Source organism: Excalfactoria chinensis, chromosome 23, assembly GCF_039878825.1.
Source record: "Excalfactoria chinensis isolate bCotChi1 chromosome 23, bCotChi1.hap2, whole genome shotgun sequence".
Taxonomy (NCBI): domain Eukaryota; kingdom Metazoa; phylum Chordata; class Aves; order Galliformes; family Phasianidae; genus Excalfactoria; species Excalfactoria chinensis.
Genome location: NC_092847.1, coordinates 1,695,357 through 1,719,078, shown reverse-complemented (window position 1 = coordinate 1,719,078; position 23,722 = coordinate 1,695,357). Strand labels below are relative to the sequence as shown.

The 23,722-nt window shown below is 54.9% G+C and overlaps 1 protein-coding gene across 1 annotated transcript; it reads right to left on the bottom strand.

The window, feature by feature from the left end:
• Nucleotides 1-2,963: 2,963 nt before the first annotated feature.
• Nucleotides 2,964-23,591, bottom strand: CDK18 (cyclin dependent kinase 18). Its single transcript, XM_072355996.1, has 16 exons — nucleotides 23,023-23,591; nucleotides 11,895-12,031; nucleotides 9,055-9,200; nucleotides 8,828-8,953; nucleotides 8,012-8,068; nucleotides 7,697-7,811; nucleotides 7,513-7,607; nucleotides 7,373-7,435; nucleotides 7,129-7,252; nucleotides 6,750-6,870; nucleotides 6,426-6,523; nucleotides 6,131-6,236; nucleotides 5,867-5,909; nucleotides 5,463-5,553; nucleotides 5,149-5,226; nucleotides 2,964-4,994 (listed from the first exon to the last, which is right to left on the bottom strand). The coding sequence occupies exons 2-16, from the start codon at nucleotides 12,016-12,018 to the stop codon at nucleotides 4,960-4,962; spliced, it is 1,422 nt and encodes a 473-aa protein (XP_072212097.1). The 5' UTR covers nucleotides 12,019-12,031; nucleotides 23,023-23,591; the 3' UTR covers nucleotides 2,964-4,959.
• Between the last annotated feature and the right edge of the window lie 131 nt (nucleotides 23,592-23,722).

Here is a 23,722-nt window from a genome sequence, read left to right as displayed (position 1 = left end):
CCGAGTGTGTGCGACCAGAATTAGCTTTGTGAAGAGGCACTTTTTGGGCTGTTTTCCAAGCTGAAGCCAATGTTGTGCTTGCAGTGCATTAAAACACCCTCCTCGCTGCAAAGTGCAGAGTGAATGAGCAAACCGAGGCGCAGCGGCGTCTCCAAGCTGGTGCTGCTCCAAGGGATGTGAGCAGGGTTTGAAGAACACCTTTTGCTTCCTGTGTGCTCACATTCTTCCCAATCTTTTCACATCAGATCAGCTGGTTCTGTTTGCTTCTTTGCCTCGGTCGGTTCTGCTCCGCTCTGATTGCTCCCTAAGGAAGGTTTTGCTCACCGTTGGCTGCTGTGTTTGTATTGCTTCTATTAGGATGCTCTGGGATGAAGCAGGGACACGAGGTGCTCACCCCGTGCACAGCACAGCCAGCAGTGGCAGCACAGTGCAAGGCGGAGCAGCTGGCAGTGCTGTGAGGTCAGGCACTCTGCAAGAGCTCTCGGTGCGTTGCAGGCACGTTGCACCCACTGCAGTCGGGCTGGGATCAGCAGGGCTTCCTCCTGCATAACACAGCACAGAACCCTTCTGGGTCACACCTGGGTGCAGTGGATCACACCGAGAGCCACAAGAGAGCTGTGGTGCAGCCTTAGAGGGCTCACATACAGCTGCAGGGCACGAGGATGCCCTATAGGATGAGCTGGTGCCAACAGGGCGCATCCGGCTGTGCCGTGCCCATGGGCGGAGGATGTGGCTGAGGCTGCTCGGCTGCATTCCCCAGTGCTATGGGATGAGGGAGGAGCAACCTCGGTGCTGCCCGGCCCCATTGTGACTCAGGTGGGTGCTGCTGTAGGGACCACAGCCCCAAAGTTCCCCATTCGCTTCACCTCAGGCCTTTCCCCCCAGTGGCTGTAGGGCCACAGAGCAGCGATACCTGCCGTGCTGAATAGCCTCAACCCAAGTGATTTTCAGGTGCCAGAGCATTGGGGAACAGCACTCCCTCACCCATGCAATGGCATTGCCCTTGAGTCACTTTGCAGCCTTGGGCCGGGCACAGCTGTGTTCTTTTATCGGCCTGATTAACTTATGGCAATATTTGTTCAGGGCTTTAGGATCCACGTAAGGGATTGCAGGAACACATTCCCATTGTGCTCGAGCCCCTCCGGCGTTGGGTTTCAGCCTCCTGCAAAGGTCACAGGGAAGGAAACTCACTCTGGGTCAACACGGAGCCTTCTCCTACCAAACAGGAGAGAGCGAGATCACATCATCTCATATAAACACCCCACAACCAACACACTCCATTGCCCAGTATTAGCTGTGGAGCACTCACAGGACAGCTGTAACAGTAACACGGCCCCGGGATGGTCCATGCTGCAGCTGCCATAGAACAACTGGAGGCTTTGTATGAAGCACACACATGGTTGATCGATGGGCACAGCCTTTTATTCCTTTTTGTTGTTGTTTTTTTTGCACCTTTCCATTTAGTCCACAAAAAACGCTCTCTCTCTATATATACACATATAAAAAAAACCCCAATCATTGCTTCCATTTGGAATAAACCTTTTCAAACACATCTTCCATTCATACAACGGTACGGCCATCCCTATTCTGCAAATGGAGGATGCTCACAGTTGGACCCTGAGCTCTCTGGGACACGTTTTCCTGCTGCACAAGCTGTTCCTGTGATGCATCCCACCTGTACTGCAGCAATGGCTGCTGCCCTTCGTTCTGACCAAAGGGGAATGCAAAAGCACAGCAAGAGCCATGCTTGGACCGGAGCTGCTGAGTGCACAAAGCAATGCAGCCTTTCCCCGGGTTGCAACCAGAATTGGTAGGAAAACATTCAAAAGCAAAAAGCAAATAATGCCTGGAAGACAAAACAACAGCTCCCAATATGTGCTGGGTGCCACCAAATGGAAAAAAATCATAATGCTAAATTCCAGAGAGCCGCAGATATTTGCAAGTGTTTTCATCAGCTCTGCTTTAAGCAGCTGCTGCTCCAGCACTGGGCAGAGCTGGGAGCTCACTGTGTGTCTCCATTGCCAACACTGAAGGCTTGCAGTTCTCAGAAACCCATATGGACCTCATGCTCTTGTGGGGTGCTGATCTGAAGCCATATGGAACCAACACCATGGTGGGATGCTGACCCAAACCCATACAGACCCCATACTCTCATGGGATGCTGACCCAAACACATACAGACCCCATACTCTCATGGGATGCTGACCCAAACCCATATAGACCCCATACTCTCATGGGATGCTGACCCAAACCCATATAGACCCCATACTCTCATGGGATGCTGACCCAAACCCATACAGACCCCATACCCTCATGGGATGCTGACCCAAACCCATACAGACCCCATACCCTCATGGGATGCTGACCCAAACCCATACAGACCCCATACTCTCATGGGATGCTGACCCAAACACATACAGACCCCATACTCTCATGGGATGCTGACCTAAACCCATACAGACCCCATACCCTCATGGGATGCTGACCCAAACCCATACAGACCCCATACCCTCATGGGATGCTGACCCAAACCCATACAGACCCCATACTCTCATGGGATGCTGACCCAAATCCATACAGACCCCATACTCTCATGGGATGCTGACCCAAACCCATACAGACCCCATACTCTCATGGGATGCTGACCCAAACCCATACAGACCCCATACTCTCATGGGATGCTGACCCAAACCCATACAGACCCCATACCCTCATGGGATGCTGACCCAAACCCATATAGACCCCATACCCTCATGGGATGCTGACCCAAACCCATACAGACCCCATACCCTCATGGGATGCTGACCCAAACCCATACAGACCCCATACCCTCATGGGATGCTGATCCAAACCCATACAGACCCCATACTCTCATGGGATGCTGACCCTGTGCATGGGGGGACTTTGCTGACCTCCTTCTCTTGACATTGGGACGCACAGCAGCAGTGCATACATCACAGCTTGCTCAATGGGGCACCAAATCTTTATGCACTTTATCACCCTCCTGAATAGGAATCCAATAGCCACGAAAGGCAGCAGAACAAAAGGGGGTTATCTGAAACGCAGTCTGCTGGTCATGCACAGGGCAAATAAATAATAGCGCCTCCACACAAAGATCTCCTGTCTTGGAGAAGGAAAGGCAAAGGCTGTAAAAGAGCAAACAGCAGCCAGCAGGCTCTTTGTCTTCCTTATCTGATTGCAGATAGAGCAGAGCTGTCTGTGCGCTCACGTTCCATGGGTCACCTTGCTGCACCCTGGAGATGTCTGCCCTATGGGGACACCGGTTCCCACTGGGGACATTGGTTCCCAAGGGCCCAGTCAAGCAGCAGTGAGCAGAGCCCTGTGCCCTACAGCTCTGCCCCATCATCCCACTGAAGGATCAGCAAGGCTTCCTCTGCCCTTTAAGGCCAAGACAACCTCAGGGCACAGAGCTGGTCTGTCGGGGCTTCCCAAGAGCAGGACTTGCCCACATCTGTGCCCTTGGTGCCTTGGGAAGCACCATAGATCCCTATTGTGCCCAGAAAAATCCCAGTGTAAACACCTTAATGAAAGGAAAGGTGACAACGTGAGCTCAGCGCTTCCTTTTGTAAGCCCTGCTGCTGAAAAGCCCCACGCAGCCCAAGCAGGGTGCAGGGAACCAGGCACAACCCAACCCTCACATCAGGGTGAAACGCGTCACTGGTGGCTGATGGCTCTTCATGCTCTTCCCTATCAAATGGAAACAATTAATGAACTATTCAGCCTGCTGTATGCTGGACATACCGAGAAGGGAACTGAGAAGGGATGGGCAAACCTCAAACAATGCAGACGTCTGGATGCTTGTCTAGGACAAACCCAACTTAACAGCTTTGGGCTGACAGGAGGAGCGCAGAGCGCAGTGCATTGAGTGCTGGAGAACCCTGGGCTCTCCTTTCTCTTCCAGCTTTGCATTGGCAGAGGGAAAAATAGAGCTCCAATTCCTCTCCATGGAGAAACAGTGGTGTAAGCAGTTAGTGTCCATTGAGCACTGCCTGTCCTGGGATGCTGACAGGTTGGGGACATCAGCACATCCTCCATAGGGTAAAATGCCCCAGGAACAGCCCTTGGCCAGCACTATGTGCCCCTTGGTCCCGCGATGTGGGTCTGAGTCAGGGCTGCTTGGTGTGACACTGGCTACACGTGGGGATGGTTTGCTGTTCTCTGAGTCTCTTTCTGGTCCCCATAGCCGAGCTGGGGAGGTTTGGCACCTCTCCCCTGTCCTCCAGGTGGGGAATACACTGAGGTGGGTGTTCAGCATTGGGGTGCGGTGATGCTGCAGGGTTCTTTCAGCTGTAGGCTCCTGTGCACTGCTGGCAATCACGTCCCATCCCTTGTGATGGCAGCAGAACTGGGGAATGCAACCGTGGCAAGCAGAGGGGATGCTGGGCGAGGCTGCTCTGCCCTCATTGGGATTCAGGTACTGACAATGGGCAGAGATGAAGGCCTTACAGAGGCATAAGCAATGGCACAGCTGGGAAGGCTGCCCCAGGACTGGTGCTCCAGCAGCAGTTCCTCCAGTGCCAGGCTCAGTGGGACAAGGCTGCACGCAGGCTGTCTGAGCAGTGGGATGCTTCTTGCTTGGGCTGAATGCAATGCAGTCACAGGTCCTGTTTCACAGACCCCACTCCGTGCTCACACAGCCTCCCTGCACCCAGCTCAGCTCCACAGGCAGCAAGCAGCTCCCCTAGCACAGGGCAGGACCCCAGTCCCAGAGGGATGCACTGCACCTGCATATGGGGTGGCAGCTGATGGGGGTAACGTGAGAACAAGAGGGGGAAAAGGCCACAGGTCCATTGCCAGCAGCTGCTGGGGGATGTGGGGAGAACCATCAGCTCCATCCTGCTGGGCTGAGCGACACGGTGGGGCGGATGGGAGCGCGTCACCATCTCCTTCCTCAGTGTGCTGATCTCCATGGTGACAAAGGGAACATGAGGTCTGGGTTTAAAATATACTCTGCCTCCTGTTCTTCCCTCGGGCTGAGGAAGAGAGAGAGAGAGAGATGGGTCAGACAGGTGAGACAGGGACTGAAGCACAGGGCAGGTCTGGATTTTCCCTGTGTGGGTACCCAGAGGTGCCGGCACAGCCCATGGCACCACACAGAGAGCACACTGTCATCAACCCCCACCCTACCTGACTGCTGAAAGGCTGAGCCTCGGTAACCAGGGTCCTTCTGAAGCTGGATCTCCTTCAGAGAGAAGATGGAGACATCTGGGAGAGTGGACAGAGAGTGAGGTCAGTTGGCTGAGCCGCAGCCAGCAGGGATAGCAGCGCAGCATCGCATCCCTCTTGCATCACCTTGCCCCAAGTTTTCCTTGCTCTCCCACCCCACCCTGCTGCAGGAGCACTCAAGCAAAGGCAAGCAGCAACCACAGGGCTGGCTGTGCCCTCGGGCTGCACTGCAGTGCTGCTCCATGCCTCCAGGTGAGGGGACCATGCAGACTTACTGTCAGGCAGGAGGTGCACCCGCTCCCCCAGGCTCTTGAAGTACGGATGCCGCAGGGCCACCTCTGCTGAAATCCGGCTCTTGGCTTCATACTGCACAAAGGCCCAGAGAAAGGCTCTATTACACAGTCTGCAGTGCTCACCTGTGTGCCTGCTCACACCTGAGTGCAAGGTGTGCACCCAAGTGATTTCACGTGCTGCTTGGGTGACACCACTGCACCACGCAGGCAGTTCCCAGTGCCCTTGGTATGTGCATGAGGGACAGCTGGGACCCCCTCAGTGGGTTTAGGATGGCAGCTGTGTGGATAGGGCTTATGCTGCAGTCCCAGCCCCTCTCCCTGCCCCCCAAATCAAGGTGAGCACACTGCATCCCTTTACCATCCACCAGCACCGCGCTGTCGCTTACCAGGAGGAGGTTCATCAGCAAGTCAATGCCGTCTGAGTCCAACCTGAGAAAAGAAAGCAACGCAAACTGGAGCATTACTGCACCTGGGGGACGTTGCAATCATCAACACGAGGCACGGGAGTGGGGAGAACTGGGACCTCCCCCACGCAGCTGCGCTCAGCATCACATCCAGCAGATGAACGCAGCTCCTATTTCGGAGTAGCTCCTGGCTGCCCTACGGCTGTTGATGTGTGCGGGGGGGGCATAGGAATGGAGGGGGGGTACCTCGGGGCGTGATTGATTAACGGCTGCGCTCGGTACTGCGTGAAGTTGTACGCCCTGAACTCCTCGTTGGACGTTATCCCCGGCCAGGTGTCTTCTGTCGGCGTTCCTAGGAGGGGTTGAAAACAAGGACGTGTCACCGGCTGCGGGAACAACAGCTTCACCGTCCCAGCGCTTCAAACCCTCATTGGGGACACACGCGGCACCGCTATAATCAGCGCCCGGTCCTGGAGCTCAACGCTCTGCTTTGTCACCGCTGCCCTCCCGCGGGCGCTTCGGGGCACGGCAGCACGCTCACCCAACAGCCGGAAGATGAGATGCAGCTCCTCCTTCACCGTAGAGCCGGGGAACATGGGCCGCCCGGTGACCATCTCGTAGTGGATGCACCCCACGCCCCTACGGCAGTGGTGGAAGAGCGGCATCAGCTAGAGGGGAAAGCCATGGGACGTAACCCCCCCAGATCCCCCCCACGGCAGAGTAGGGGGATGGCAGCTCTAGGATGCGGATCTGTGCCCATCCACCCGGCTCAAAGGACACAAGAACCCATGGAGAGCCCAGCGCCCACTGCATGAGCAGCGCCATCCCATGGGATGGATGGGAACATCGCCCCGCGGAACCTCACCACATGTCGATGGGGGTGGAATACTCGGTGGATCCCAGCAGGACGTCGGGGGGTCGGTACCACAACGTGACCACCTCGTTGGAATACGTTTTGGTAGGCACCGACTTGGCTCTGGCGAGGCCTGGAGGTGGAAGGAGGGGTGTGAAGCTGCACCTTCCTGCAGTGCTGCATCCCCCCCCAGGGCAGCACTGTACAGAGATGCTCCCAATCGGGTAGAAAACAGCCTTGCAACCCCAGCACGTTAAAAATCACTGCTGGAGAACTGCGTCCCTGGCTGCCTATGGGGTCCCCTTCTCTTCTCCGAGGGCAGTGAAGCTGCTGCCAGCTGTTTGCTTGCCCAGTGGGACCATGAAGGCTCTGCCCTCCCCACCCTATGTACCAAAGTCAGCCAGCTTGAGCTCTCCTCTCTCATTGATGAGCAGGTTCTGGGGTTTGAGGTCTCTGTGCAGGATCTTCCTCCCATGACAGTAGGACAGGCCACGCAGCAGCTGGAACATGAAGATCTAGGGGGGGCACAACAGGGGGTGGGCGGTGGGCTCCATGATGCTGTCTCAAGGACACAGGGCCAGGGGAGACCCCACAAAGCTGGGGATGCCCCATAGGGACGTCCAAGCCTGACTCACCTTCACATTGTGCACGCTCATCAGGTTCCCACAGTTATCCAGGTACTGCTTGAGGTCGTTTTCCTGCGACGAGGAGCATCCATCAGCCCCCAGTTCCCCTCCCTCCCCACTCAGAACCAGAGCATCTCCCCAACACACACCAGGTACTCGAAGACCAGCGTGAGGGAGCGCTCCGTGTGGATGATATCATGCAGGGTCACAATGTTGGCGTGCTTGAGGTTCTTCAGCAGTGACACTGCAGGGAATAGGAGACAGCAGGTTGGGACAGTGTGACCTGAGTGGGACATCCCCAAGGACCCCCATCCCCCCTTTTGGGGTCCTTACCTTCCCGGATGGCAGTGCATGGAGCCCCTTCCTCGTGTTCCAGGCGGATCTCCTTCAGTGCCACCAGGTTTTCTGTCAGCTTGCTGCGCCCCTTGAAGACAGTGGCATAAGTGCCCTGTGGGGAGAGAGAGGACATGAGGGGCGAGCAGGTGGGTGCCCCATTATAGGGGTGGCACAACAGGGATGTGCTCCATAGCATCTGCAGGAAGGATCATTGGAAACTAAAGGGTTGGAGCCCATGATTTCCATTCTATGACTTATTGTAGTCCTTCCAGCTTCCTTTAGGTCCTTATGGGGGTCTCAGCACCTCCTTACCTCACCCAGTTTGTCCAGTTTAACATAGGTCTCCAGCTTCCCAAACCCGATATCTGACTGTAAGAGAAAAAGGACAACGTCACTGGGAAGGATCTCACTGGATGGGAAGCACCAGGAGGGGATTGCTGTGGGAACAATCCATCACATCCTGCATGGAGCCTGTGTGCATCCATCATCAGAACCCCATCACAGCCAACTGCGGCAGCTGGTGCCCTTTGCATCAGAGCAGCACAATGGGACCCTGTGGCAAAGCCCTGCCCTTATCTGGAGTGCTATTCTCTTCTCCCCTCCCTCCTCACAAACAGGAATGCCACATCTGAAGGTGCTGTGACCGTGTGCTCCCAGGCAGCAGGACTCGCCTTTGCAATTTGCAAACAGGCCACTGTGGTTTTGCTCCTACATATGCTGATGCTCTGCAGTCAAGAAACTGAAACGTCAGCATTAATGCAAGGGGTAATTCATTATTTATCCACATTTGCATTATCCATCAGCAGAGGCTCCAGCACTTGCAGCACAGCAGGAGGTTCCCCACCTCCACTTCCCTGGAAGGCTGGGAGAGAAGCCAGGTGTGTGCAAGGTGAGCAATGTGCAGGCTGGGGGTTTGCATATGTAGGAGTAGCATGGAGAAGGGGGTGCATATGTGCATGTGCTCAGGTGTGCGTGCACACAGGGTATGTGCACCACCGTGAGCGTGCAGAAAGGGATTTGCACTGCATGTGTCACAGTGCAAGGGAGCTCACATCAGATTGCATGGGTGGGTGTCAATCTGCACACACATCTTGCGTGCACAAAGTGAGATGCTGCGCTGTGACTTACAAGGGATGCTCTCCGTGACATCCTGCTGAGCGGCTTGGGGAACTCCGGGCTCTCCATCTGCAGCTTCTGCAGGAACTCAGGGGGCAGCCGGATATCCATGGGCAGGGAGAGGCGCTTGCTGACATCCTGCAGTGAGCACAGAGGGGGAAGGTGAGGAAAGCACCCAGGGGAAAGGAGAGGAGTGATGATGTCAATGGGGGTGTGACACCTTTGGGACCTTCACTTGCCTCCGTGGAGAAGCGGCGCTGGGTGCTGCTGCGGTAGCGCACGGCCATTGGGGATTGACCCTCCACATCGGGTGGGGAGATGGATGTAGGGTCGGCTCTGATGTCCCTACCCAGGTGTCCCAGCTGCAGGTGCCCTTGGGCAAGGTCTGAGGACAAAAAGAAAGGTGGGAGAGCTGCTGGGAGGCAGCAGAGGTGAGGAATGCTTTGCTATGGGGAAGAGAGAAGGGCAGGGAGATCCAGAGATGTACCAGGACCATGAGGAAGTCCCTTCCTATCTTGCTTCACTGCTGCACTTAGCCACACAGAAGCTCCCTTGAAAACCAAAGCAACCACTCTTCTCACGGGACTCCAGGTGTGAATCCACATTGAGCCCAAGGAACCCAGAAAGGAGCAAAAATAAACCAGAGCAAAGTGAGGCACTGAGATTCCCCCTGTTCTACAGCTTGAGGCTCACACGTCTTCCCACTGGGTAACGAATGGCTGGTTGGTAGGAAGTGCATTTCCTCTGTTCACAGGGGGCTGCTTCCAGAGGGGCTGTTTGAGAGGAGGCAGAGCTAACTGGGAGTGCTGGGATGAAGGCCATCCCTCCCTGTGCCTAATGCGGATCTGGGCTCCCGTTCCCCGTGTGCTCTGCAGCCAGAGATGATCTCATTGCTGAGGATGGAAGGGGATGGCTGGCTTTTGCAGTAGGGCTGGGATCTGGCCGCTCGTTGCTCATCTGATGGATGAGAGGTGACAGGCAAGTGACCTGGGAAAAAATGCAGCTTCCTGCCATGGTCACTGTATACAAGGGGATCAGTGAGCTAAGGGATGCGGGTGTCCTCTGCAGACAGCCTATACCCATAGCAGAGGTGCAGCCCGTGCCAATGGGGCTGGCAGCAGCTGAAACCATGCCAGGAGGTTCTGTAGGGTTGGGCAGGGGGGCACAGAGCCCCCCATCCCCCAGGAGCACTGCAGGGCTCTGGTCCCTTTCCCTTTCTGACCATCTGTGCAGGCACAGCTCAGAGCCCTGCCCTGCACTGAGCACAGGTAGCATGGATCATTTAAGCTGGATCAACCCTTTTCACCTTGCTCCCATCTGAACTAAAACCAAAGAGTAACATCAGATCAGATCCTCCTGCGCAAGTATGCAGCCTGGCCCCAGGAGCAGCAAATAAGAGCAGTGTCTGCACCCACCCTCAGTGCCACCTCCATCTATAGCAGCATCAGGGGTCTGTTCCATTCTGCTCAGCTCGCAGTTTGCTCTGACACCCTGCAAGTAATGAGGCTGCATGGGATATCAAAGCAAATTAAAGCGAGACCGCAGACAGGGCAGCTGCCTCTGCCTTTCTTTTTCTTTCTTTCTCTTTTAAATATAAATGTATTTAAACACTGCCTCTGCCAAAACAAGCTTTGATCTCCCAAGGAAGAGGGCCAGAACCCTTCACTGTCTGCATAACTCAGAACTTTTAATTACTTTGCTAAGCATGAGCTCTCCTCTCCAAGCTGTTTCAAGGCAGGGCAGCGCTCAGCTCACAGGTCATCCATCCTCCTTCCTCCCACACGGCGCTGCTGCTTTACAGCCCTGTGCTCTGACAGCCAAGCTTAGCTCTGATTTATGCCCTTGCATGAGCCCTCGTTTGGCCTCTGAGGACTCAGAAATGGTGCAGGCCCTCGTCAAGGATCAGATCCTGCCCAGAACTCCTGCCTAAAGAAAGGCTGTGGTACAATGGAGATGTATGGCAGTCTGGGGGCACATTGGACACCCTGAGGCTGCGTTGGACTCCCCAAGGTGACACTGCCTGGGCCTGACTCTGGCTTTGCCCTCTTTCTTTCCCATCTCCTTCAGGAGAAAGACCAGAAGGCAGAGGACGAGCAGCTGCTTCATGCTCTGGTTTGCAGAGGAAGTGCTGTGACCAAAGCCTCATTAAAGCAGGAGAAGAGGGAAATTGCCTCTCCAGCAGCTCAGATGGCACAGTGCAGGTAATGAGTCCAGGCTCAGCCAGCCCAGCAGTTCCCAGGGGGTAACAGCAGCAGCAGCTGCCAGCACCCACGGCTTTCTGAGCCTTGCACCATGTTATCCCCACGGCTTCTACATGTCTAATTAAGGGCTCGAGTCTAATTATAGCCCCAGCTGTTTGCTGGGGTGTGAGCAGAGGGGTGTGAAGCAATGCTGCTGAGGGCAGCTGGGGTATCTGTGGGGATCTGAGGAGTGGCATGAGCTGCAGGAGAGAGGAAAGGCAGCTCAAATCAGCCTCTGCATCTCCTCTTTGAAACAGAGCCCATCCCTCCCTGCTGGGGCAGACACAAATGCCAGGCAGTTACATGATGGTCTCATCTCCTGCTGACAGCAATTGTGGCTGTGGGACAGCACCGGCACGACCTGAGTGGAGCCCAGATCACTGACACATGAACCCATATCAGGGCTGCTTTGGGAGGAGGTGGCAAAGCACACGGATGTGACACTGCAGGCACTTTGGCCTTGAACCTGCAGCACTGAGCTTCCCCCTGAGGGAATGCAGTCCGGCTCTACCAGGTTTGCTGTCTGCAGCTCTCTGATCTCTGCCTGCCCAGCCTTGCTCTGAACCCAGCACCTTGAATCCTGCACCAGGAGAAGGCTGTGGGTCCAGCAGGGGGAGGGCATCGTGCTCCTGCCATCACACTCCTCACCTTAACCACAGATGTGTGTGTCATCCCCCCCCCGTGCAAACACCTTGCCCTCCTCCTATCCCTCTGCAGCCATAAATCTCTCTTCAGAGCAGATTTAACAACACAACAAGGTCTTGTTAATCCCATTGCCTCCATGGGGAGAGCAACCTGGGTGTGATGTGGCAGCAGCTTTCCAGTCCCCAACCCCTTACCCTCATTCCTCTGGTTGTTGAGCTGGTTGAACTGCTCTGTGAACTCAGTCAGTGACTCCTCGATGGTTTCCGTCCGAGGAACTGAGAGGGAGAACCTCCGTTTGAAGTTCTTCATCTTGTTCATTTTACTTCCTGACCTGCAGGGAAAAGGGAGAGAGGTGGTTGTGGGGTGGGACGGTCCCACAGCTCCCCATCATTGGGGTCGGCAGCACCCAGACCTACGTGTTCCCCCATTGGGAGCTCTAGGCAACAGCAGGGGATGGGGATCTTTGTGTCATTGAGTGCATGGGGCTTTCCTGAGCCAATTGCCAGAGGTGAGCTCAGGGCAAAGCTGTGGATGCTGAGTCATGAGTGTCAGCACGGGCTGTGCTTGGAAAGCCTAGAAAAGGGAATAGCAGGGCAGGAGAAAAGAGAGAAAGAATAATAAAGAGAGACAGAAAGGATGCAATACCATCCTGTGCAAGGCACACCTTTCCCATGGCACAGTCCTGCTCCCAGCAAACAGAATGCACCTGCAGACATCACTGTCTCCCCCACACAAGGAGGTCCCTCCTTGCAGACCCTGACCCTAATCTGTTTGCTGGGCTCTGAGAGTGGGGGGGGAATTCAGCCCTTGAGGCCAAACAGGCACCCTTGCTCCTGGCTGGCCCCATTGGCAGCCCCCGGCCCCCTCCCCACTCCAGGCTGGTCAGCACAAACCCGGGTGATTGCATTCCAGACTGATGTGATCAGACACAGCATCTCAGGGCCGATGCATCGCGTCGCCAGGGCAACGGGAACACTTGGGTTGACATGCCGGCATCCGAAAAGCTTAAAAGATTACCATCAGCAATGCAAACAGTGCTGCGAGGCACAGCCTCCCACTGCGCTGCCATATCCCCCCCCAGAATCCTTGGGATTCACCTATAGACCCCACTCAATACTGAGTCACCCACTCCTCACACACCTTTAGGGATGCAAGACCCTACAGCTGAAGGATCAGTGTGCCCTGAACCAAAGCAGGATGCGTTGCTTGGTTGGGGTTGGGATGGGAGGTGTGAGGCTGTTTGGAGTTGTAAAGTGAGCAAGGAGGATGCTAGGCACATCCATCAGCCATTTCAGTGTTTACTCAGCACTGCTTTGATGGCCGAGATGCTGACACTAATGAATGCTGCATTAACAAAGGGTCTGGGCTGGTGTTTTTCTTATGGCCCAGGATGGCCAACGGTACCAAACACCTGAGCACTGAATTGATGCTCCAGATCACCCTGAGTCCTTCCCTCCCTCCCTTCCCACAGTGCCAGCAGCTGCTAAATATAAACCTTCTCAGAGAGGAAGCAAGGTGGGGTAAAAATAGCAGTGGCTGCCTCTCTTGCTATGCACGGGGCTGCTCCTTATCTTTATGGCTCTGTGTAATTGGCACTGTTTTTTTTTCCCACCTTCACCTGAACCTACTTGGCATCTGCTCACGGGGTTCATGTGAAAGGTTTTGACAGATGGAAGCTGTGGGGCTGTTTGTGCTTTTGGTCTTCTTGTAGGACAGGAGCTCACCCTGCCCTGTATGGCCACAAAGGGCTCCAAAGTTGGGATGTACCCCCACATCTCTGCTCCCAGCCCTGCAGGTAGGAGGGCACCCTGACCCCATATAGGGTGTGAGGGGCTTTGTCCCCTCACCAGGGATAACCCGTGTCTGTGTTTCCCTTAGGAGAAGGCAGCCCAGCTACAGGAGCAGCCCGGCCCTTTCTCACACCATGGATTTCAAAGGATGAACCTCCTGTTGTTGCCCGCATCCCATCAATTTTAGCAGCAGTGCACTAAAGGAAGCGGGGGCACTTAGTGACTTCCTGCAAGGAGGTGATGCTCGCTAAGCAAAGCAATGACATCCCTCATTTTACAGCCTCCGAGCACCAGGGAATTGGGGTTGCAACCATCCCCAGGACGGAGCGAGGAGGGGAGCTGAAGTGGTCTGAAACAGCACGAAGGAATTCAGGCATCAACAGGCAGGAATGAAATCACTCTGTCTGGAAGCCGGCCAGGAAGAAAAGCCAGGATGAAAAGCCAGCAGCGTGAATGAGCCGCATTTGCTGTAACACAAGCAGATAGTAACTGCTTTGGCTAAAACACTTCAAAGGGCCCAAAGCTGCATCACGTCAGGAAAGGGAATCACATGGTTGAGACTGGATGGTAACAATTCTTTAAGCAATGCATTCAAAGCTGTGTTGGCTGCGCTCGCAGCCGTGTGCTCAGCAAACTGCTCCCATAGGCACTGGGGATGGGTCTGTGCACATGGATTGCTTCCCCTTGTGCAGCAAAACTCTTTGGCTCTCCCCTGTGTGACTTCAGAGCCACGTATCTTGGGCACAGCTTCAATATGAAGCTCTCCCCTTCCTCCTTCAGCACAGTGCTGGGCTTGCAAGTAACCACTTCGGTCCTTCCTACAAACAAGGGAAAGACTTCAGGGAAATGGTGACTTCTGCTGGTAGAGCCCTATTTGCTCAGCAAACACCTCTATCATGCAGAGCCACACATGGCCATGAGGCTGAGCAGACAGTGTGAGGAGGACATGGCCCTCCTCACATCACATAGCAGGGCACGGAGGCAACAGTCAGCACCAATGCAGTACAGTGCTGACATGCAGAAAGGTGATGCTGCATGCTCTGCAGCAGCTGGGAATCCAGTGGGGCAGGGAAGGAAAGCAGCTCCCACCACTTAATGGACTGCCCAGCTGTTGGCGTGGAATCCTCTCCCTGCTGCTCCCACCCTACAACAGATGCTGCAGAGAAAGAGCACAGCCCAAATCCATTTGTTTAGAGGGATGGGGCTTCTCCAGGGGCCAGCACAGCCCTGCACCCTGGGACAGGCAGCAGTTCCTGCCCATCACATTGAGCTCCCAGCTCCTCCCTGCTGCTGAGCTCTGCTACGTGGAGCTCCAGCATTTCCCTTCCCCCATGCAGGGAGCACCAGGAGGTGGTGGTCCTGCAGGAGGGGAGCACAATCAGTTCCTACTGATCTGCAGCAGCCCTGCAGCAAGCAGCACAGCCATCATCCCACTGCAGTGACCACGCTGGGCGGAATTGGAAATGGAGCTTTGCGTCCCCAGGGAGCCCATCCATCCATCCATCCATCCCTCCATCCATCCTTGCGCTGCAATCTTTTCCTCTCCTGTAATCACGGAGGCCAATACAACAAATGCAGAGCACCAGGAATGCAATGACGGCAGCCAGGGATTTTCTGTCCTTTCCTCTCAGTGGTGATTTGGGAGGAGAAATGATCCTGCAGCAAATGCACGGGGCTGGCTTCCAATCCAGCGTGCATTGCTTTCCCCCCACTGTAAATCATCGGTGGTGATGCATCCTTCCTCCCTTCTCCTCCCTGGTGGGACCCTTGTGGGATGCAAAGCTGCTCTGCTTGCAGCTCTGCTCCCGTTTGTCTCCATCCCAACAAGGAGCCCAGTAATGAGGGCACACAGAGGGGTTTGTTCCACTCTTGCCACACCACAGCCCTGCGTGATGCGCTCAGCTCTGCCCGGCCCGTGGTGAGATCAGGGCAGCTCCCAGGAAGGCACCAGAATGACCCTCATTATTCTGGCAGCCATAAAACACTGCATGTTTATTCCTTGCTGGAGCTAAACCTGAGAGCAGTGCCCAGCATTGGGCTGCAGCCACAACAGAGTGCCAGTGGCCCACGTGAACCACAGCATCTCAATGCCCTCGCTGTTGAAAGGTGCCAGCAGCCCCATGGTACTGCCCCATGGATCAGCACATCCCATACACCAACAGACTGATTGCTGCTGCAGTATATTGAGCTGTCCCCCCCCCTTTCCTGTGACTCTCTTTCTCCTTTCAGCCCTTCCTGAGCACCAGGATGGACAGCACATGTAGGGCACAGACCCTGGGGGTGAAGGATGCTCCAGCTTCTGGGGAACCCTATGAGAGAAGATCCCTTGCATTAGGGCACGCCTGCATTCCCTCCCCATAGGGCGGTGTAGGGTCTGTCAGCTCCTTAATTACCATTTCCTTATTCTCTCTCTTTTATTTTTCTTCCCTTTTCTTTCTTAATTAGAGCTTTTCCTCCTTCCTCAGCCCACACACAACTCCCAGAGCTCCTGGAAAGCAGCACCGGTGGAGCAGGGGAAGCCCTCCCTCTCTAACAGAGAACACTGCAGCTTTCCTACCATGACCCACGGCCTCATCCACAGGCAACAAAGGCAAAGGGGAGGGGGGCTCAGAGCTGCTGCCCTGCAGCTGTGCAGGGAATGGCTGCAAGCATTCGGAGAGGGGTTATTTAGGGAAGCAGAAAGCACAGCCTGCACACCCGATAGCCGTGTGGCATTCGAGAAATGCAGCCACCTCTGATGCAAGGAGAAATGGGGGGGGGGGAGGGGACAGAAAGGAGCATGCAATGAATAGGTGGAGGGATGAAGGAAGGGTCGGGTTCCTGCAAGAAGCCATGCCAAGGGCCCGTGTTATCACAGGATCTTTCTTCCCAGAGAAACGGCTTGAACACAAACAGCAGCACAGCGTTTCTAAGAAGCACCAGCAGCTCCCGAAGCGACGCACAGCTCAGCCCTACGCCATGCATTTCTTGAGGTGCTCAGCTCTGCTCCCACACATTGCATTGCCAAACAGCCCAACCCTCACCTGCTGCAAATAGCTGCACCCCTCTGTATGCCTCCAGCACCCGGTCAGGCACTTTCTGCCCATCCAGCAATGGGAGGAGGAGCTGCAGGGACTGTGCAAACAGCTCTGGAGGGATTAAGGCTCCTTCCGAGCGTGGCAAACTCAGACCCAGCAGCTCTTTGGCACTAATGAAGCAGCTCCCCACTGCACTCATACACATCTTTGTGCAGCAGCAAGGAAAGCAGTGCATGCAGATGGTGCTCCTGACCTATTTCTCCCCACTCCAGCACAGCACTGAGCTGGGTTTCCCCCCCTAGGACCACACTCTGGAGCAGCAGCACCACGGCTCAGCATTAGGCACATAAAACTCTTTCCAGCAGGGGTTGCAAATCTGTTTTATTTAAAGCTCTGGGATAGTCACATGATAGCAAGGTAGTGAGCAAACACTGCAAGTCCCCTTCCTGCCAAGGGCTGCACTAAGCTGCTATTTAATCTTAAACCTGTTGTGCACCTCGGAGGGCTTTGCACACGTGTGCATGCAGCAGGGAGCTGAGTGCCCCTTCCGCTCCCTCTGCTTCTCAGATCTCTGTGCTGATACGAGAGCTCCCGATTTCTGCACACAAAGCATTTCCACTTTGCAAAGAGCCCGGGGTTGGGCAACAGCATGAAAACCAACACTGAGGCCACGTACGGGGCAGGAATAACACAGAAGCACTGAGCATCCTAAGGTGAGGTGTGCAGAGCTCCTGCTCCATCCACAGTGCTGCCCCACAGGAACCCACTGTCCTTCTGCACCTCATGGAGGAACCTTCCCACCATCGTGACACGATCCCATTAAACCCAACCCGGACCTGCCTGCATCCCAGGTATAGATAGAAATAGATTAAGCACGCCCCAGTGCCCGCAACCCTCTGCTCACTTCCCTATGGAGGGCAACATTTCATGCCTATCTGGGAACTCGGCGAGCACACTCTGTTCAGATAAACCTTGTTCCCTTGTTAAACTGTAAATAACGTCTGCTTTGGCAAGCCAAGCCCCAGCACGGCGCCCTGAAAGTCACAGTGTCACCATGAGCACGGCAGGCAGAGCAATGGAGTCGGTGGGTTTTAACACCCTGAATGGTGCTCTTTGCTCCTGCCCCATCTTCTCGCTCCCTGCCCCACTTCCAAAGCTGTTTTCCCACAGACGTGTTGCTCTGGTGTCCTTGTGAGCTCTGAGCACTCCTGCGACAGCCTTGAGAAGTGGGGGAGATAACAGAGCCCTGCAGAGCTCAAGGGAATGAAGGAGGGAAGGAAGGAAAACACACAGCCAGACTCATTCCTTGGATGCTGCTGTGCAGAGATGGGTGCTGCAAAACACCGAGAGGAGGGAGAGGGCCCTGGGAGCACATCCTGAAACCATTCTGCTTTACCCCCCAATATCAAACCATGCCCACAGATCCACGTGGTGCTCAGGCACTGAGCCAAGGGGACTCCGAGCTCAGCAGGACCAAGGGCTGCAGCACAGCAGCGTCCAAAGCTCACTGGCTGCATTCGGCTCTGTTCCTTTCCTGTCCCATGAGCTGATAAGCTTTGAGATAAGAAAGGATGGTAACTCTGAGAGCTGAAGGGACAGGAAAGGAGGTCTGGCCCACACATGAGCCAAGCTGAGAGCCTGGCTGAATTCTTATCTCCTTCACACTGCAGTGTGCACAACAACAACCTGAGCCCGCACCGCTGCTATCATAGCATGATTACTTGCACAATTAATCGTTAATAAGGAGGGATTGGAAGGGATTAAGGATTTAAATAGAACACATGCTGCTAATGGGACTTGATAAAAACGCTCCTTCTCCTGCAGATACGATGCCGTGCTTTCATGGAACTTGAAGGGGCTCCATTGGACCTTTGCACTCAGAGCCACACGAAGAGGTTTTCTGCATCAAATCAGTGATAAAACAAGTGGGAAAGCAAACCTTGTGGCTCTTTGGAGCAGGGCAGCCAGAGGCAACCCTGGGATGGAAGTGCCTGCAGCACAGAGTGGCTCTGCTGAGGTTTCCTTGTGATAAGCAGCATTCCAGACTCTGCTTTTCCTCTATAAAGGAGAACCCACCAGTGCTGTGCTGGACCATGGCCCCATTAGCAGGGAGGAGTCTGGACCTGATGGGACCCTAAAGGATGTGCAGCTCTGCCAGCATGGGCAGCCCCCACAGTGTGACACCACCAGCAGCCTGCCCCCAACCTGCTGCTGGGACACACAGAGCCTTTCATCCTCAGGGCTGCTCATTTCCCTCCTCTGGCCGCTGCCACAACACACAACATCAATGCTCTCACTGTAGGGGTATGCCTGTGATCTGCCCCTGGATGCAGTCAACTCCAAGCAGGATCCTGCCAAGCAGGCCCTCCCCGTGGCCACAGCTGCTCCCTGCAGAGGGAATAATGCCCTTCAGTCCCCCAATGGCAAATGTCACCACCAAGCTGCAGCCACAGGCCACCTCAATGCATTGCTCTGAGATCCCAGCAGGCACTGCTGCCATCAGATACCACCCCAATAGGCAAAATACAAAGGACAGATGAGAACGGGCTGGGATTTGTGAGACACAGAGTGTTCTGCAACAGCCGTACCTCCTACATGCTGTGGCACTGTGATTATTCTGCAGTAATTAGTTAATAATTACAAGCTGACCAGCCCTCAGGAACATCCGTAGCAGAAGGAGCACGACGTGCCTTAGGCTGAAGGCGGATTTCCTTACAGCTTTAATCACTGCTTCAATTTGAGGCATGGATGCCAGGAAGGTTTTTCAGCCCGCAGTAACACAGGGTTAGTTCTCACCTCTCTGACTGCTGGCTGCTACAGGACAGCCACACACTTCAACACCAGCTGTGCTGTGTGGATATGGCCATTATCCCATGGATGGGGGCGAGAGGTGTGGGGATGGGGCAGGGCTCACTTGAGAGTGAGATCCTGCTATGAAACTGAAGGGGATCTGTGATGCTCGCAGCCCTGATGATGACAGAAGGGCCGTGCATTGTGCTGCTGAGGGCTGGCTTCAGCAATCAGTGCTGATTTGCACCACTTGAGTGCCTGGTGAAGCGTGGCAGAGTGGAGTTTAACCTCCCGACAGGGGCAGATGCAATGGGAGGATATTTCCTGGGTGAAAAGAGGTCACCTCCACTGCTGCAGCACCCTTTAAACCATCTATAGGGCCTGAAACACTGAAAGGACCCAACTGCTAGCAGGATCTACACCTCCAGCACCTGCGTGTTGGTGGCATTTACTCCAGCACTGCATAACCCAACAGCCTACAAGCCTTTCCTCCAAATACATGCCATAAACCCAACCTCCAGGTGATGTTCCATGCTGGAAAAACACCCCCCCCCAACATGGATTTTTTATGCATGTATATTTTTACAGGCTCTTGGCTTCAGGACCAGACAATCCTGGGGAGAAAAGGGAGAGATGGAGACAGTGGGAGGTCATAAATCACAGCCCTGAGTGCTTCCAGCACATTAGCACTGATCAGATAATTCACTGCATTGAGCAAAGGTAGCATCTCTTCCCTGTGCACTAAGGACAGGGCAGCAAAGCTCACCCTGCTCCATCCTGGTTTACTTCCTCTTCTCTGCTCCACAAGCAGCAAAGCCCTGCATGTTCCCACAGTACCAGGCACTGACAGCACTGCCTCACCAATTTGCTCCTTAGATAATATATGGTTTTCATTACGTGGGCCCCAGGGATCGAGGGTGCAAAAGGCAGTGAAGAGAAATAGCCCACGACTTCAGTCTGCATGGGGAGATGTAAAGGAAGAAGAGCACGGGGCTCACAGCCAGAGATGCTCTGAAACACCTCCACCTGAGCAGGTCAAACAGCCCCCAATTCCACAGCAGGAGCTATTCATCCTCCTGGTGCCTGGTGTCAAATGGGGGCACATAGGAACACACAGGCAACTGTAACTCCAACTCCTGGAACTCCCTCCCACATCACAGCCTGAACTCTGGCTACTCTTACAACCTACTCTTACAACCGTTGGGTTGTTACATATTCAGCACAAGTGGGAATGTTAACAAGAGCTCAGCTGCTGCTCAGGTGGATCAGTGGGGCTGGGAGCTGTGGGCATTTCCCTGCAGGAATAGGGAGCACTTGGACTGTCTGCAAAGATCTGCTCTTAGCTGTGGTGGCTTGGAGCTCATTCCTACGCAGTGAGAAAACCCAGAAGGCAAGAGAATACAGCTCTGGTTGTGACTGGAGATAAAGCATGGCTAAGCCTCAGAAAGGAGGGAGGCAGAGAAAGAACAGGGGAGATGAGATACTGAAGCGGAGCCAGCTGCACAGACAAACCCACAGCCATCTCTGCAGGCTCTGCTCTGTGACTTGAAAACAATTTCAGCCCTTCAATGCTCCCGGTTGAGCCACGCTGGCCAGACAGAGCAGCACAGGATTGCAAGAGGCTGAGCAAACAAGCAGAAGAGCAGCACTGGCTGCAGGCACAGCGCTACCTGAAAAGAAACCTCGATTAGACAGAGAGCAAAAGATGCTTCATCTGATTACAGCTCGACTCTGCAAAGTTAATTGTTTGCCAGATTGTAATCTGGGCTTTCACATCTGCATTCATCAACAGGTCGCTCTCTGCTGTTGGCTTTCCCTCTACAAACAGGAGTTAAGTGGGAGCAAAGCAGATCCTGCATGTCGAACCCCTGCACGGGCAGAGCCTGCTGAAAGCAGGGGCCCCTGGAAGCACAGACCTTTTGTTTTCCTGCCTGTATGGATGTAAACTGAGCCTGTGCTGTGCAGCAGTGGCAGAGGTGACCTCTCGGGGTTTCAGTGCACTAATTACCCACAGCAAAACTCACTCTGAGCCCTGCAGCTGGCCTAGGGACCCATTTCCTCCTGCCAATGCCAGGCAGATGCTGTTCCGCCTCAGCTCTCCTGAGAGCATGGGAGGCCTTTGCAGAGCACAAACCCTCCTGGAAACTCCTCTGGTTATTTGGACACGACTCCAAACACGTGTCCCAGGTTTTCTGGAGGTACTCAGAGCTCCTGGCCCAAAACCTCATTGCTGTGAGGAAGCCAGAGGAATGTCTCAGGGTTTACAAGGAATGACTGAGCAGTCATTTCTGTCCAGCAGCCCAGACCTAGGGGGATCATTCCAGTGGAAACAGCAGCACTGATGTTTGAATGCATACATGAAGCGAATGCACACATTTCTGCCTCCCTAAGTCACTGAGCAAAGGATGCACGTGGACTCAGAGCAAAATCCTGCAGCACCCGGAGCAAAACATTTTGCCTCTCCACTTCTCCAAGATGCAAAACACTTGTCATTTATCTTGTCCAGCACCAGCAACAAAAAGCAGAACCCATCTCCTCCTGCAGCCCAACCCGTACCCAGCTGTGATGAGCAATGCAGAGCCACAGCAATAAACGTGTGTGAAAAGCAGGAGCTGCAGATTCAGAACAGCAGGGCACGCCTGCTGCATTTCAGTCACCTGTAATGCATGAATATGTGACACCACCACTTTGCTCTTTGTCACTGCTCAGCACTGTCTGAAGGGTCCATTCAAGGGACCACAAAGAGTGCTTGTTTGGTGCAAGGGGCCCTCCCAGCACTAAGACAAGTGTTTTCGTGCTTTCATGCCCATCTCTGCCAGCATCCCAGGGCTTTACAGAGCTCAGGGAGCAAAGCTCTGAGAACAAAGCAAGGTCAAGTGTTAACAGATGGTGAACCCAGACATGGGGATGCAGGGATGGGTCCAAGGGCAGAGGCAGATCACTGGGGTGCTGCTCTTCCACCACAGCATCTCTCCTCCTTTTCAAGAGTTAAGCAGGAAGAGGATCCTAGAAGAGGCACTTTCCCTTCTACATCTCATCCAGAGGCACAGCTCCCTCTGCTTGTTCAGACCTCTTTCCCTTTGGGCACCTTCTCAACCCCCAGCACACACACACACACACACACACCTCATGCTGTGCATTTAGTTAATGCAGAGTGCAAAAAAACCTCCACGACAGCCCCAGGCCTGACTTCTGCTCACAGAGTTAATGCCACAGCTGTGCCCAGCAGCCTTGCAAGCTCACTGCATCTATTTTTGCAGAGAGGAGAGCCAGTTTAAAAGTGGACTGGCACGGGGCTGCCGTGGCACAGACACACGTTCACCGTGGTTAGTGATGAGAGGAGGGGGAACAGCGGTGCTGGGGATGATGTTGCACACCCAGGAACTTATCAGAGCAACAGGCACAGCTCATTCTGACAGCCCCAAAAACGCAGCTGAAGGAGCAATCAGCTCAACCCATTGCAAGCAGCCCTGGGAACTTTCGCCTGGGGGATGGATGCGTGCCCAACCCCCTCAGCCCCCACTGAAGGAAAGGCTGAACCGGGAGCCCTGAAGCACCAAAACACGCTCAGGAATCCCTTCCAGAAATTCCTCCAGCACTCGAGACCCTCCCTCCCCCCACCTCCAACTTTCGCCTCGTTCCCCTCCCCGATCACTTCGTGCCCGAACTGCCCCAAACCGAAAAAGGCAGAGAGCTCCCGAGCACGGCCACAGCCCCGCACTCACCGCACCGCGGGCACAGCGTTGTTCCCCTCCTTCCTCCTTCCTCGCTGGGGCGCGGGGACGGGCGGGGGCGGCGCTGCGGGGCCGAGCCGGGGTCGGGAATGGGTGCGGGGCGGTGTTACAAGCGGTGCCGGTGTCGGTTCTGGTGTTGAAAGCGGTGCTGTGTCGGAGCTGCAGGACCCGGAGCGGTGTTGCCGTCGGTTCTGGTGCTGCAACCGGAACGATATCGGTGCCGGAGCTAAAAGCGGAGCGTTGCCTCTGCAGGACCCGGTGCGGTTCCGTTGTCGGTACCGGTGCTGGATGCGGAGAGCTGCCGCCGCAGGACCCGGTGCGGTGCCGGCCGCTCGCCCCGCTCCGTTCCGTTCCGTTCCGCTCAGGCTCCTCCCCGCCGCAGCCCCGGGCCGGGCAGCCCCGCTCTCCCCGCAGCCCTCCGGGATGCAGCGGCCCGGAGCCAACCGTGCCGGGATGCAGTGAGCTCTGAGCGCCGCAGTTATTCCTCCACCTCGGGCCGCCTCCGTCCTTCGGGCTGCCCCGGAAATTTCAGTCTCCGTCACTCCAACGGGACAATGTTTTTAGTGGTGGCCTCACCTTCCATTCCCGGCTATTTATGGCTTTAGATTGAAGCAAACATTCGCAGTTTGCCAAAAATAGAGCAGCCGTGGAAATAAATCAGGCTGACTGGAGGTGCCAACGTCGTCTGTCT

Bases quoted from the DNA above. Each gene is read 5' to 3' on its own strand.
- CDK18 (XM_072355996.1), bottom strand. From the start codon at position 12,018: ATGAACAAGATGAAGAACTTCAAACGGAGGTTCTCCCTCTCAGTTCCT. The intron at 9,201-11,894 runs GTAAGGGGTTGG...TTTTGTCCTCAG, and splicing joins CAACAACCAGAGGAATGAGG to ACCTTGCCCAAGGGCACCTG. The intron at 8,069-8,827 runs GTAAGTCACAGC...TTTCTCTTACAG, and splicing joins TGTCACGGAGAGCATCCCTT to TCAGATATCGGGTTTGGGAA.